The 15,302-nt window shown below is 55.6% G+C and overlaps 2 protein-coding genes across 3 annotated transcripts in view; one reads left to right on the forward strand and one right to left on the reverse strand.

The window, feature by feature from the left end:
* The first annotated feature begins 375 nt into the window (after nt 1-375).
* Nucleotides 376-5,829, forward strand: TESC (tescalcin). Of its 2 annotated transcripts, none has more exons than XM_079322700.1 (8): nt 376-536; nt 3,493-3,562; nt 4,293-4,373; nt 4,662-4,723; nt 4,819-4,880; nt 4,947-5,054; nt 5,411-5,458; nt 5,531-5,666. In XM_079322700.1, exons 1-8 carry the CDS (start codon nt 479-481, stop codon nt 5,606-5,608), a joined length of 567 nt encoding a protein of 188 aa, XP_079178826.1. In that variant the 5' UTR covers nt 376-478; the 3' UTR covers nt 5,609-5,666. The 2 variants fall into 2 exon arrangements, with proteins under 2 accessions (XP_079178826.1, XP_079178825.1); XM_079322699.1 differs by having other exon boundaries at nt 379-536; nt 4,584-4,723; nt 5,531-5,829.
* A 3,762-nt stretch (nt 5,830-9,591) lies between these two features.
* Nucleotides 9,592-15,302, reverse strand: part of FBXW8 (F-box and WD repeat domain containing 8) — a 49,434-nt gene continuing 43,723 nt past the window's right edge. Inside the window, exons 9-11 of the mRNA XM_079322822.1 lie at nt 14,322-14,495; nt 11,740-11,856; nt 9,592-11,094 (exon numbers count right to left, since the gene is read on the reverse strand). Of these exons, the coding sequence (XP_079178948.1) occupies nt 10,950-11,094; nt 11,740-11,856; nt 14,322-14,495 (436 nt within the window). The 3' untranslated portion in view covers nt 9,592-10,949. The remainder of the gene's footprint in view (nt 11,095-11,739; nt 11,857-14,321; nt 14,496-15,302) is intronic.

A 15,302-nucleotide genomic window follows, 5' to 3' on the forward strand; every position in this document is an offset into this window, starting at 1 on the left:
GTCCCTGCCAGCGCCAGTCTGGTGGCAGATGGTGACAGAATCCCCCGCTCTGCCCCGGGCTCAGCCAAACGTGGCTCCTGGGTCACCCCTGTGCCCCCGGTGCAGGAGGGCACAGCCCGGGCAGTGCCGAGGAGCAGCCGAGGGGTTCGGAACAGGGGGAGACCCCGGCCCCATTCCCGCACTGGGGTACAGGGGCTGCTCCGTGCGCTTTCCCGGGGACCCTCCAGAGCGGCGGGCGGGGGGCACAGCCGGGGGCTTGCGGGGCCACCGGCCTCTCCCGGGGCTGTCCCCGTTCCTGGGGCTGTCCCCGTTCCTGTCCCCGCTCCCGGAGGTGCCACCCCCGGGCCCTGCGCTGCTCTGGGCGGGGGCGCGCAGGGACCCGGGGCCGCGCCGCCGCCGCCTCCCCGCCGCGCCCGCCCTTAAAAGCGGCGGCGGCTCCGGTGCAGCGCCCGCGGCGGCGCTCCCGGCACGGCCCGGGATGGGCTCCGCGCACTCCGTGCCCGCCGAGATGCGGGAGCTGGCGGACAGGACGGGCTGTGAGTACCGGGGAGCCGCGGGCACCGCCCGGCCCGGCGCGGGGGGGACATGTCACCCGGGAGGTACAGGAGGTGTCACCTGGCGGGGGGGGGCTGTGCGGAACATGTCACCCTCGGGGGTGCAGGAGGTGTCACCTGGCGGGGGGGGGGGGAGTACAGGAAATGTCACCTGGGTGGCCGGGGGGCTGCAGGAGGTGACGCTGAGCAGGGGAGGGGGATGCAGCACATGTGGTGCCACCCGCGGGGAGGATGCAGGAAATGTCACTCGCGGAGGTGACAGAAGTGTCACCTGGGGTGGGGGAGAGCAGGACGGTGTAGGACTGTCACCAGAGGATGCCAGCATGTCACCCTGGGCGTGCAGCCGTGTCCCCGGTGCCACAATGCCACCAGGCAGGGCGTCGAGCGGCCACACGTGCGAGCCCCAGCCAGGCTCTGCCCCGGAGCCACCGGGCCGGGACACCCCCGAGCTGCTCCGGGGCGCGGAGCTTGGGGATGGAGGGACCAGCAGGGCAGGGGCAGGGTGGTCGTGTCCGTCCTGGGAGTGTCCCCGCCCCGGGCACGGGGATCAGGGCGCTGCCCTGGATGCTCCAGCCCCGGCCGTGCCATGGAGGGAGGGCTGAGGGGCAGCTCTGCCCAGGGCCACAGGGTCCAGTGACTGTCCCCAGCGCTGCTGCCGCTTCTGGGGTCACCCTTCATTTCCCTCTCCTCTCCTCTCCTCTCCTCTCCTCTCCTCTCCTCTCCTCTCCTCTCCTCTCCTCTCCTCTCCTCTCCTCTCCTCTCCTCTCCTCTCCTCTCCTCTCCTCTCCTCTCCTCTCCTCTCCTCTCCTCTCCTCTCCTCTCCTCTCGTCTCCTCTCGTCTCCTCGGGAGGGCTGAGCCCCCCGGCGCTGACTCAGGAGCTTGGGGAGCCCGCGGGGTGCCAGCCTGGCAGCCCAGGGTGGGAGGAGGTTTTTGGGGAGCCCCCTGGCCCGGGGACTCTGCAGCAGCATCTCCAGCACAGGCAGCACCTGCTCGTGGTTCCCCGAGAATCAACCCCAGGGAAGGGTTTGCAAGGGCAACACCCAAAAATCTCGTGGAAACCAGAGGAGGGAGGGCAGGGGGAGCCCAGAACTCCAAGCCATGAGTGGGGTGCACGTCCTGTGGTATTCACAGAGCTCCCACTGTGCGTTGGCTGCTGCCAAATCCTGGAGTTCAGGGGATTTGCAGCCTTGTTGCTGCACTCCGACCTCAGCAGGGCACTGCAGCCACCCCTGGTCCCGTGGGAGGAGCAGGGTCAGGACAGAATCGCCTGGAGGTGCCCATGGTTTGTTCCTTTGCCTCCCCCCCCTGAGGGGCTGCTTGGGCCAGTTCTCTCCCTCTCCCCTCCCTGTGCTCCATCCCAAAGCTGCAGCAGTCTGTTCAGGGTGGGGTGGCTGTCCTGGGATGCTGTGACCATTCCCTGCAGCCAGGCTGGTCCCACAGGGAGGGCTGAGCCCTCCCAGTGCCCCATTCCTAGAGGATGCCCTTTGCTCAAGCAGCACAAGCTACAAAAATCTGGCAACAGCAAGCCCAGCTCCCTTTGGTTTAAATCCCATTTTTTCCCTGTTAGCAGAGGCTGCTGTGCTTGGACACAGGTCTGCAGCATCAGGATGCTTCTCAGGGATACAAGCAGCTCTGCTGCCCTTGAGCCAGCCCTTTTTCTGCTTTTCTGCAGATTTCCCCCTTTTTTTTTTTCCCAAAAGCAGCTGAGCACTGCCACCTTTACAGGACAGAGAGACCTGCCCTGAGAGGAAGACCTGGGCTTGGGGAAAGGGGGAGGAAAAGCCTCATCCAGCCTTTCAGGGCTGACCCAACCACGAGCATCCAGCCACTGACCCCAGTTCTTTGTCCTCTTGGTGCCTGGGACATTTTTCTGAGAGATCAAAGCTTTGTGGTGTGCACCAAGCCCCAGATGCTGAGGGCTTGGTGGCCCAGCTGCTCCCATGGTGACGGTGATGTCGTCAAGGCAGGGGGTGAAAGGTCACTCCTGCATGGCCAAAATTGGAAAGCAAAGTCAAGGGAAAGTTTCCATGGAGCAGCAGAGCAGCAGGAATCAGGGCAGGAAACATCCCATGGGTGGATCAGTGGGGCCTGGGCTTCATCAGCTGGGAGCCAGTGGGGTCAGGGGGTAAATAAAGGGGGTTTGGAGCCCACCCTGGAGAGCTGCAGGCAGCCCCAGCCCAGATGGGTTCTCAGGCTGTGAACAGAGGACTCTGATCAATACAGCTGAGCTATTTCCAGGCTGTGAAGCAGCAGTCAGGAAAGCAAAGGACATTATTTAAACATCATAGGAGGGATGAGGGAGGCAGCTCAGCCTAGCTCTGACCCTGCTGTCTTGCTGCAATTAACCCTTTGCAACCCTCAGAGATGCTCTGATGGGGTTTTGTGTCTCTCCATGATGCCAGCAGTGGCTGATTTCTAGCCAGGGCTGCAGGATCCTCTGTGCCCAGACAGATTCCCCAGCTCACAGACACACAGATCCAAAGCCCTTCCCTGCCTCCTGGGAATGTCCCTGTCAATATTTGCACCAGAGTCAGGCTCTGGGGGGTTGGAGCTTGGTCACAGCCCCTGGAGAGCAGCTGGGAAGATAAACTCACCTGTGCTGGGGGATCAGGGCACGGGGGAGGTGCTGCTCCCCCTTCCAGCCCAACAACCAACAACCCCAAAAGGGCTGCCAAGCCTGTTCCAGTGGGCTGGCACCGAGGACCCTGACCTGGGGATGGGATCCCACTGGACCAGGGAATTTCCTGCAGCAGGGACAGGGGACAAACAGCCCTTGGCACCATCCCTGCAGCCAGCACGGGGACACAGATGGACCCACAGGGAACTGGGGGTGGCACAGCTGTGCCCAAGACCCTGCCTTGCTGCTGGGGGTGGGGACAGGCACAGGTGGTGTCCCCAGGGTCCCAGCCCCTGTCACCTCTGTTCTTTCCCTGGCAGTCACCTCAGAGCAGATCGAGCACCTGCACCGGCGCTTCAAGCAGCTGAGCCAGGACCAGCTGACCATCAGGTATGGAAATTCCAGCCCTGGTGGGGAAATTCCAGCCCCATGGGATTCCCACTGCAATTCCAGCCCCATTGCAACTCCCATCCCACTGCAATTCCAGCCCCAGGCAATTCCAGTCCCAATGCCAGGAGCACCCCAGCATCTCCCCCTTCCCTGGGCTGTCCAGAGGTGCCAATCCAGGGCTGGAATTCTCAGTGTCCTTTCCAGCGTGGCCTTGCAAATATTCCCAGGAAAAGCACACAATGACTCCTGACAAACATCTCATCACCTCCAGCTCTAAAATCAGTTTTGGGGATCCCTCCAGGGAGGGCTGCAGTTGTTTTTGTCCCTGTTCTTGTGCAGGGAATTGTGCACCCTGGGAGAGCTCTGAGCTCCTGCTGCTCCTCTCCTCCCAGGGGTTATTCCTTGGTTTATTTGCTTTGTAAACCATGGAGAGCAAAAATGCCCAGCACAGGCTCAGCACGAAGCTGAGGGGAGAGTGGACAGCAGAATCTCCTTGCTGAGCTCTGTTTGAGGTGTTTTTCCTGGGAAAACTCTAAAATGTGGTGTTATCCCAAGAGATTCCCAAAGACCCATGAAAATGCCTGAGCACAGACTTGCTCTCAGTCTGAACAGAAGCAAAAAGGGATTTTTATCCAAAACCTCGTTATTTTTCTGTGATTGCTGTGGAAGGAAGGGGCTGGGTGTCCCTCCTCTCCATGTCCCTCATGCTCTGTCTCTGCCCCCTTTGCAGAAAGGAGAACTTTGACAGCATTCCCGACCTGGAGTTCAACCCCATCCGGGGGAAAATCGTCCACGCCTTTTTTGACAAGCGGTGAGAGCCCCCCAGCACCGAGGGAGGGATCCCTGATCCTCTGGAGATGGGATGGGCTGGGCAGGGACCTTCCCCTCAGGGCTGGGGTGGAGCCAGGTGGGAAAGGAGACATTTCCCTGAATCTTCGGGACATACAGCCCCAAAGCTCTGCTGGGGGTGTGGTGCCCCTGCCCGGGGGCTCCCCATCACCGAGGGCTCTGGAACCCCCAGGAACCTGCGGCAGGAGTCGGATGGGCTGGCGGATGAGATCAACTTCGAGGATTTCCTGACCATCATGTCCTACTTCAGACCCATCGAGATGAACATGGACGAGGAGCAGCTGGACCGCTTCCGCAAGGAGAAGCTGAAATGTGAGGATTTGCCAGCGCCTCCCGGGGCTTGGGCAGCTGGGGAGGGGCTGCCCTGACCCTGCCCTGACCCTGCCCTCTGCTCCTGTCCCTGCCAGTCCTGTTCCACATGTACGACTCGGACCACGACGGCAAGATCACGCTGCAGGAGTACAGAAATGTAACGTGGGGTCCCTCCTGCCCTGCCCCCCAATCCCCAGGCTGCTGCTGACCCTGTGCCTTGCAGGTGGTGGAGGAGCTGCTGTCAGGGAACCCCCACCTGGAGAAGGAGTCGGCTCGCTCCATCGCCGACGGGGCCATGATGGAGGCAGCCAGCATCTGTGTGGGACAAATGGTGGGAGCCTGGGCTGGGAGCTGGTCCCTGCTCTGCCCTGGCACCCAGGGGCTGTGCTGGCACCACAGATGGGGCTGGAAGGGCTCCCTGCTTCCCTGAGCTGCTTTGGCTGGAGATGTTTTTGCAGGCAGCAGCTTCCAGGGTGATATTATCTCATGGGGGATCAGCAAACAGCATCCCATAAATCTCCTATCCTTATGGAAAAGGCTGCAGCCATGGGGGTTTGGGAACCAGTTTAGGGCAGGACCAGCACTGGGAACCCATGGGAGACATGTCCCTCAGCCCAGGGGACATCCCTGTGCCACCCCTTCCCCATCACACTGGGGCAGCTGCAGTGTTTCCTTTCATCACAACAGGGCCCGGACCAGGTGTACGAGGGCATCACCTTCGAGGATTTCCTTAAGGTCAGTGGCAGCTCTGCTCGTGTCCCCTGGGTGGGCACAGGGACCCGAGCTGTGGCCCCTGTCCCCTGGCAGATGTGGCAGGGCATCGACATCGAGACCAAGATGCACGTGCGCTTCCTCAACGTGGACACCATCGCCCACTGCTACTGAGGAGGGGCAGGAGGAGCAGGAGGAGGAAGAGGAGGAGAGGAGGAGGAAGAGGAGGAGGAGCAGGAGCAGCAGGAGGCCCCATCAGCAGCTCCTTGTCCTGGCACTGGCTCCCAGCTCCATGGCTCTGCCCCACCCGTGTGGCTGATCCAGGCTGGGGCTGCCCTCTGCTCTCTAGAAACATCAGAGGCTTTTATCTGTAATAAAAGATATTTCTCTTTTTAGTCCTTGCTGAAAAATATTCCATCCATCCATCCATCCATCCATCCATCCATCCATCCATCCATCCATCCATCCATCCATCCATCCCTCCATGCTGGAGTGTTTCCCTGAGCAGAAAGCCTCCCCCAATCCTGGTTTTCCCCATAAATCTGGATTTTTAGCCTGTGCCGCTGCTGCTGTGGGGAAGGTGCTGCCCAGCTTGGGCTGATCCCAGGCCGTGGGGGAGGCAGGGATGGGGATGCTGAGGGGCAGGAGGGGGAGGCAGCACCCTCAGCAGCTGCAGGGACAAGGACCATGGCCAGCTGAATCCCGGAGCAGCCCGGCTGTGCCTGCAGCCCGCGGGCTCCCGGCAGCAGGTGGCTCCTGCCCCCACACGTTCCCTGGAACAAGGCAGGAGCCGGGGGCTGTTCGCCGCCGGTAATGACTGCGCGGCTCCGGCGGGCTCCCGTCTCTACGCCAGCCTGAGCTGGGGAGGGAGGGAGGGGGAAAATGGGCAATGGCTATTTTTAGAAAAGCAGGGAAGCTTTATTTGTTTTATCAAAAAATAGTTTCCCCTGGTGCCACGAGCAGGAGATGGGAGCAGCAAAGATGGGATGGAGCTGATCCCATCTCAGGCTGGGATGGGGCTGATCCCATCTCAAATCTGGGATGGAGCTGATCCCATCTCAAATCTGGGATGGAGCTGATCCCATCTCAGGCTGGTATGGGGCTGATCCCATCTCCAGACTGGGATGGAGCTGATCCCATCTCCAGACTGGGATGGAGCTGATCCCCTCTCAGGCTGGGATGGAGCTGATCCCCTCTCAGGCTGGGATGGAGCTGATCCCATCTCAGGCTGGGATGGGGCTGATCCCCTCTCAGGCTGGGATGGAGCTGATCCCATCTCAGGCTGGGATGGAGCTGATCCCCTCTCAGGCTGGGATGGAGCTGATCCCATCTCAAAGCTGGGATGGAGCTGATCCCATTCCAGGCTGGGATGGGGCTGATCCCATCTCCAGACTGGGATGGAGCTGATCCCATCTCCAGACTGGGATGGAGCTGATCCCCTCTCAGGCTGGGATGGAGCTGATCCCATTCCAGGCTGGGATGGGGCTGATCCCATCTCCAGACTGGGATGGAGCTGATCCCATCTCCAGACTGGGATGGAGCTGATCCCCTCTCAGGCTGGGATGGAGCTGATCCCATTCCAGGCTGGGATGGGGCTGATCCCCTCTCAGGCTGGGATGGAGCTGATCCCATTCCAGGCTGGGATGGGCTGATCCCATCTCAAAGCTGGTATAGGGTTGATCCCATATCCAGGCTGGGATGGAGGAGTGAAGGAGGAGTGGAGGACTGAAGAGGGTGGATCAGAGGATAATTATTATCCTTTGAGTTAATTAGCTACTCGTGATATTCTAAGTGGCAAGGAAAATGTGGGAGGTTGGGAAACAAAGGTAGGACCCAACACAAACTTTCCAATATTTTCCCTTTGCTTATGTTGGGAATTCTATGGGAATTCTCTGGGGGAAATGGGATGAATGGAGAGCAGGAGGGAGGTTGGACAGAGCAGGTGAGAGGAGGGAGCAGGGAAGTGGAGCCTAAACCTCAGCCCAGCATAGGGATGGAGGTGAAGGGCAGGATGGGCAGGAGCATCACTCCAGCACATCACATTGTTGATGTTCCACACAGCAAACCCCAGCAAAACAAGGATAATAATCCTGAAAATCACAGGAAAATCGGGCAGGGCCCCAGGAAACCTGGCAAGGGTGATACTCCTGCCCAGTAAAATCCTGCAGAGCCCAGAGGGGTCTGTAAAGGATAATGGTTCTGCTGTGGGGCCAGGACACTGAGCCCTGGATGTGGCACAAAGCCCTGTGCCAGATCCCAGCAATGGTCAGCAGAGGATAATTGGAAAATTGAAGCTGCTTTAACACTCATTGGAAAACTCCAGGGAGGCTGATAAAGGCTGAGCAGCATTGGAGAGAGCAGCAGCTCCTGGGACTGCAGAGGGGCACTGAGTGACCCCAGGATTGGAGAGGGGAGCTGAGTGACCCCAGGATTGGAGAGGGGCACTGAGTGACCCCAGGACTGCAGAGGGGAGCTGAGTGACCCCAGGATTGGAGAGGGGAGCTGAGAGAACCCAGGACTGCAGAGGGGCACTGAGTGACCCCCAGGATTGGAGAGGGGCACTGAGTGACCCCAGGATTGGAGAGGGGCACTGAGTGACCCCAGGGCACCCTGGGCAGGTGGGTGTTGGCACAGAGGAGACACAGCTTGACCCATGTCCCACCATTCCCTCATCCATCAGCCACCCTGGAGCTTGGGAATGGCAGGAGTGACCAAAGAAGGGGACACCTGCCCAGGAATGGGGGGAAGAGCAGGAGGCAGCACAGCCCCCACAGCCATGGAGCCAGGGCAGCCACTTGCAGCTGATATTTCTAAGCTAAATTTAGAGGAGTTCCTCATTCCTTTGAGTGGCCTTGTCTGAGGAATGAGAGAGGAAACCTCCACTGCAGCTCTTCCATGAAGAGGAATTTGGCCCAGAGGCTGGATGTCCACATTTCTGGATAAAGATCTGCCAGTGGCACAAATTCTCACCTTTTCCCAGGCTTTACTGCATAACCCACCAGTCCTTCATCTGCTTATGGGGTCTCCAGTCACTGCTGGCCCAGCTTCCCCTCCAGCAGCAGGGGCAGGGGGACACCAGCTCCATGCTCCTGGAGCTTCAGGACCATCCCCAGAAGGTGGAAATGAGCAGGCAAATGTCACTGGAGGAGAAGAGGGGGCAGAGAGGACACGAAAGATTCCTGCAGCACTTCAGTGCACTGCACTCACCCCTCTGTGACAGCAGCCAGGACAGGGGGTGAGAGGTGGGCAGGGCAGGAAGGCAGAGCTGGGTGGGAGAGAAAGGGGGCTCAGAGATCCCCAGAGCACCTCTCTGTACAAAAATCACCCCCTGCTCCTCCTCCTCCCACCACTCACAGATCAGGAGAGGGATGGCAGCCCCTGAACCCCAGAGTGGCTCTTCCCTCACTGCCAAGGTGACTGAGGACACAAACCAGAGGCAAAAAGCACTTTGTGTGCTCCACTCCAGCACAGCACTGAGGAGCTCCCAGGGAGGCAGGACAAGAGAAATTTCCCTCCCCAGAAATTCCTGACATGGACACCTCCAACAGCCCAGTGCCCTCATCAGCACGAGCATAAGTTAAACTCTCACACAACCTTCCTCAATTAATTCCATCAATTAACAGGGAAAAGACCCAAAGGAGCAGCCTGGCAGGAGCTGTGGCTGTGGGGACACAGTTCCATCTCCCCTGGAGGAGAGCCTGGACACAGAAAGCAAACACCTGCACCTGCAGCTGCTGCAAATTCCCTTCCCTGGGCTCCAGGACAGCAGCAGCAGCAGCAGCAAGGCACAGGAGGGGCAGGAGGAGAGGGAGAAGCAGCAGTGTGGGGGAGGACTCTGGGAGAATGGCTCACGTGGGCACCACACAAACTTATCTGCTCCCTGCAGCAGGGAGATGAAGGAGGAACAAAGCTGTTCCCAGATAATGAGGCAAGATAAGGAGCAGGGAGAACAATGACATGGAGCCCTCCCTGCTCAGCACATCGAAGAAGTCAACCCCCAAAGTCACTTGTGCTACAGAAACCATTATTTATTTGTCAGGTTTCAGCTGGAATCTTGTCCAAATTGTGCATCCATGACACTTCCTGCTTCTCCAGGAATGGAGGGAGAGAGCTGGCTTCCCAGAGGGGGAGAGGAATAAAAAAAAAAAAACCAAAGCTTTATGAAATATCAGATTTATTGGTCAGACAGAATGTCTTTGCCCCTTGCACTTTTTTGAGTATCCATCACATTGAAGAGGTAACTTAAAAACCTAAAACATGAAATTTTGGCTTAGGGGTCATGGGAAAGCACCCCAAGCCAAAGGAGGAAAAGCAGTGAAAGCCAGGGCTGGTCTCAGTGACTGCACAGGGGTGAAGTGCCAGCCCAGCCCCTCTCCTGCAGGTTTGGGCACATTCCTCCACCTCTCCCCAGTACTTTAGACTGATTCCATTAACCCAGGATAAAAGGTGTAAGTTAAAACTTAACCTCAGTTTAAACAGAACTGACACAGCTTTGGTTTGCACCAGTAAGTTTACAAGGGCAAATCACGAAGATTAAAATTGTTTTAAATCAGTAAAAAGATGCACCCTGGACTGGAGCTCTTGTTCCCCAAACTGGTTTTACCTCTCAGTGCCTTTTACCTGGGTTTAAGGCAAAGCCTCACTCCTCGTTTCCAGCTGAACCCTGCCCTTCATGTGGTGCTTCCCCACAGCTCTGGGGCTCAATACCCACTGTGGCCACTTCATCCCTTCTGTTCCATCATCAATTCCCTCCTTGGAAGCAAGGACAGCACTGAAAACCCTCCAGGGTGCTGTGGAAGGACATGATCCAGCCAAGAACGTATCTGACAACCTGAGCCAGACCTTAGCCCCAGTGAACAGGGGTCAGCTCATCCTAAAAGGCTGAGGAACAAAATTCCACAGACACATGCACACATACAATTAGAAAACATTCAATCTGGGACTTTAAGGAATTAAAAAAATAATTTATTCTAAAATAATTTTGATGTGTGTGGCTTGCTGAGTTCCCAAGCACCCAGCCTGGCCTAGGGAACCTTTCTCTCCATCCCAGTCCCTCTCCCAGCCACCATAACCTTTTGTGCATAGGGCTTTTATCCTGTTCCCAGCACATTCCAATGCACTCCAAGGAAAACAAGAAACAGCAGCTCAATACCAGAACAGACATTTCAAACATGTGGCTCAGCACATGCTTTTTCCAAATCCCTGGGGATTTTTTTCCCTTCTTGGGGTAGGCAAGAACTCCTTGGAGAGCTCCTGCCCCTTTCAGTGTCCCACTCTGGCTTCCTGATCAAGATGGGACATGCAGCATCTTTCCCATAAGGAATATTTCTGTTTACCCTGCAGTGCTCCCTCCTCCTCAGCCCTTCCACTCCCCCAGGCTGCACTCTGGATGTGTCCAGAGTGACAATTCCAGTAGGGTGCTCCAGGGCAGTGTTTGGCTTCACATCTGCAGCCCACAGCAGCTTTGGGTGCCTGTCCCACAGGGATTTTCCTGGCCCAGGGGCCAGGCAGTGCCCTAGATGCTGTCATAGGGCACAGCCAGGCTGATGTTGTAGCTGTAACCTGTCACCCCATCGTAGGAGGAGCGGCAGATGGGCAGGACACTGTCCACAGCCAGCTGGTCCACTGAGAACTCGTAGCAGTAAATGACCCCTCGGTACCTGGGAGGAAAACAAACATTCACCTCAGTGGGAGACAGGCAGAGCTAGAGATCACCACAAAAACCATCTGAACTGAAAAATGCAATGCTGCAGGAGCTGGAGAAAAACCTCCATCCCTTGTGTGAGAGGCTGAGCACTTTGAGCAGGGAGAGCTCCCTCCTGCCTCCTCCCAGGGACCCAGAGCTGGGAAGGGCTGGTGAATCACTGCTCCAGCCCTGCAGAGACTGACTGTCATCTGCTGAAACATCTCCAGGCTCTCCAGCACGGGGGAAGATAAATACATTGGTATTTGATAGTTCAATTAGCACTAACAGCTATTTGAGATGCAAATACCAAAACCTGCAGCTTAAATGCCAGTAGTTTTCCTTTAGGAGGAGACAGCATTACTAATATTTCAGCCATGGAGAGGGCTGCATTCCCTGTCTGGCTTCAGTGGGCTTTATGTTCCCCTGCTGAGGAAAAAAAAAAGGTTGGGTTTTTTTTTTGTACCCAAGCAAATCAAGAGCCAATTCATCACTTGTTTTATAAACCTTACCCTTAAACTTCTTTTAATTTAATTTTTTCGCTGCTATACCCTCTCTGTAAGTGCTCTGGGTGATGACTCAGGGTGCTATTTAAAAAGCAGATTGCTGAGGAGTTTCTCACTTTCGGTGCAGGCTGGGGTCATCCTCGGAGATGCTGGAGCCCCGGGGGTTCTTCTCCTCGGGGATGTTGGCAGTGACCAGGCTGTGGGAATTGAACCACACGTGGCGAACTGGATGTCTGCAAAACAAGCCAGAGCTGGGGTGAGGGCTGCACTCCCGAAGTCCGAGCGCTGGGACAGGAATGGCTGCGGGTGACACACGGAGGGACTGCGATCAGCGCCCTCCCCAGGGCTGCGAGCCCGCACTGCTGCTCCTCCAGCCTGGAGCTCATCCCACAGCTTCTATCCCCACCTAGTGGGCTCTTCCCAGAACACACAAGAAGGCCAGGAAACAGCGCTGGAAAGCTGGGAGAGCACGGGCTGGGAGGGATGGGTGCGGGCAGGGCTGGGCTGGGCTGGCTGCACTAACGAGAAGGGCAGGATGCTTCCCAAAAACACACCCATGCACTGAGCTGCTTTAGAAATGCACACAAGGCACAAGGTAAGAGCCATGGAGTGGCAAGGGACCCCCAGGATCACCCAGCCCAGCTTTGCCCTGCCCAGACCCCCCAGCACTCCCACCCTGCCCATCCCTGGCAGCTCCTGGAGCTCTGGCAGCCTCGGGCTGTGCCCATTCCCTGGGGAGCCTCTGGGAGAAGAAGGGGAAGAAGAATCTTTCCCTGATCTCCACCTAAACCTCCCTGACCCAGCTCCAGCCATTCCCTGTCCCAGGAGCAGAGATGGGAGCAGCCCTCAGGAGGAGCTGCAGCCCATGACGAGTCTCCCCTCAGGCTCCTCTGCTCCAGCTGAATATTCCAAGTGCCCTCAGCCCCCCCCGACCCTTGCCCATCCTCGTGCCCCTCCTCTGGACACTCAATCAGGTGCTCATCCCTTTCCCTCTCCCTGGTGAATAACTGACCCCAAACCCCAGGAACAGCACTTTCTGCCCAAGCAGGAGTCACTTCTCTCCTCAGATGAGGATGGCTCATCTCCACACCCCAAATGTGTCTCCTGTCACCTCCCTCAGCTCCTGCTCCTGTTTTTCATCCCTGGGATAACAGCACACACCTTATCTAGGAAAGCCTTTTGACTGAAGTGATCCCTTCTGATTGCTCTATAGATTAAACACTGTTTTCTACATGTTTAATCTAATGGAGTACATCCCTGAGCTCAGCCCTGCTCTGCTCCTGGAGCAGCACTAATGAGCATGCCAAGGAGACAATCAATGGAATATTGTCCTTAATGCATCAGCCACATCACAACAGGCTTTATCATTCCCAGGGTCAACACAGAAAGTGATACCTGCTATTAATCAATGACAACTCCAGCTTGAACTTCCCTGGCTGTAAATACCTCATCTAGCTCCTCTCTGGGGAAGATGCATTAAAATAATAATAATAATAATAAAAAAGAAATCAGGATTTATCTGTTCATTTTATGGGTATCACTCAACTTACAAGGGGCTAAATCCTCGAGTCTTTATCCAGACAAAGCCTGGGAACTGTGCTTTGATCAGGAAATCTTCATTTAGCTGTACACAGTGTCAGCTTCAGGATGCTGATATCTGCTTGTACTTTCAGTACAGTGCTCCTTGTACTCAGTACAAACCAGTATTTTAACATTTAAATGAGTTTAAAAGCTTTGATCCTCACCATTAAGGGTATGTGTGGATGAGGTGAACAGAAATGTTTGGATTGTGATGGATACACTGCATGGAGACAGCCAGAACCAGACACTCTCAGAACAGTGCAGCACTTTAAACCCAAGGTTCCATACCTGAACAGAGGCTGGGGATGGGGCAGGGAGAAGTCACTGAGTGAACTTCACAGAAAGCCCAAGGGGAACTGCTGGATCCCAAAAACCTGGAATTTTTGAGCTTTCTGGCACTGACCCCCAGGAGAACACTGCTTTTAACCTGAGGCCTTGGAGAAGGCTCCCAAATTTGAGTGATGGAGTTAAACCATAGGTGTGTAGTTAAACAGAAGTTTGTGATTTCACATGGTGAAGGGGTTGGAATTTGAGGTTTTATAATGTAGCAATAGGTATGGGACAAGATGGAGGATTTTGGGTGGTGTCTCTTTTGATGCTCATCTTTCTTCTTCTTCATGGTTTCAGGCAGTAGTTTTTGGTTGCACTGCAGGTCACAGGAGTTTGGTTATTGGGTCAAAAGTATAAAAAATATAAATGTTAATTTTCTATTGGACTGTTTAGCTTTAAGAGACCTTGTAACTAGCTAGGTTCAGCTCCATTTTGCTCACTTTTAGCTGGTAGCTAGAAGTGGTGCTGAACTCTCAGTACTTTAGATAAGACTTAATAAACAACCAAAGCCAAACATGAGAAATTAATCTCCTTCATGTTTTTAAATCCTGGCTATGAGTGAAGACAAAAAACAACTTCAGACAAGCCACTAATTAAGTGGGTATTTTAACTATATTTAACTATTACAGGAACAACTTCCCTGCTCCCCAACACTGACTGAAACACACATGAGTAAAAAGGCCAGGACAGCTAAAAGCTGCAGCTGGGGAAATAATCTGTCCCCACATCACATGGAAACCAAGAATTCCCTCATTGCCACAGCCCTGGCAGCCCCAGGCTGAGTTACCTGGCGTGCATCTCCCAGAGCTTGGTGCCCATGCGCTGGTCCCACACACACACCAGCCCCTCCTCCCCTCCACTGACGATTTTCCACTCGTCCATCTGCACTGCAGACACTCCCAGCTGGTGGCCATAGACAGAACACACGGCCTGGGCACAGCGCAGGTCAAACACCCTCACCCTGCAGGGAAACAGGGAGAACAGAGTGAAAATAGGGATAAAACAGGGATACAAACAGGGTAAAAACAGGGATACAAGCAGGGGTAAAAATAGGGATATAAGCAGGGTAAAAACAGGGATAAAACAGGGGTAAAAACGGGTAAAACAGGGATACAAACAGGGATACAAGAAGGGGTAAAAACAGGGATACAAACTGGAGGTCTTGGCACAGTGCAGGTCAAACACTCTCATCCTACAGGGCAACAGGGAAAACAGGGTAAAAACAGGGGTAAACCAGGGGAAAAACAGGGATAAAAACAGGGATACAAACAAGGAGAAAATTAGGGATACAAACAGGGAAAACAGGGTAAAAACAGGGAGAAAACAGGTAAAACCAGGGGTAAAACCAAGATAGAAACAGGGAAAAACCAGGGATACAAACGGGTAAAACCGGGATAGAAACAAGGATATAAACAGGGAAAAAAAACCAGGGATAAAACAGGGATACAAACAGCTCTGGACATGCAGCCTAGGGGCTCTGAGAGCACAAGGGTTTGGGGTTATGGAAATACATCTGGGACACATCCAGCTGTTCTACAGCTGGAAACCAGCGAGGCCCAGCCTCCTCACCACTGAATTTTCACCCTGACTTCTGCTATCAAAGAGCTTTTTCAGGCAGGTTCCTCCCACCATACAGGACCTCTCTGAGTCATTACAGGTTCTAGGACCTAAAGAGGGCTCTGGGGCCTCAGCACAGGAGGGACCTGGAGCTGCTGGAGAGTCCAGAGGAGGCCAGGGAGATGCTCAAGGGCTGGAGCCCCTCTGCTCT

Source organism: Erithacus rubecula, assembly GCF_903797595.1.
Source record: "Erithacus rubecula genome assembly, chromosome: 19".
In the NCBI taxonomy this organism is placed as follows: Eukaryota; Metazoa; Chordata; class Aves; order Passeriformes; family Muscicapidae; genus Erithacus; species Erithacus rubecula.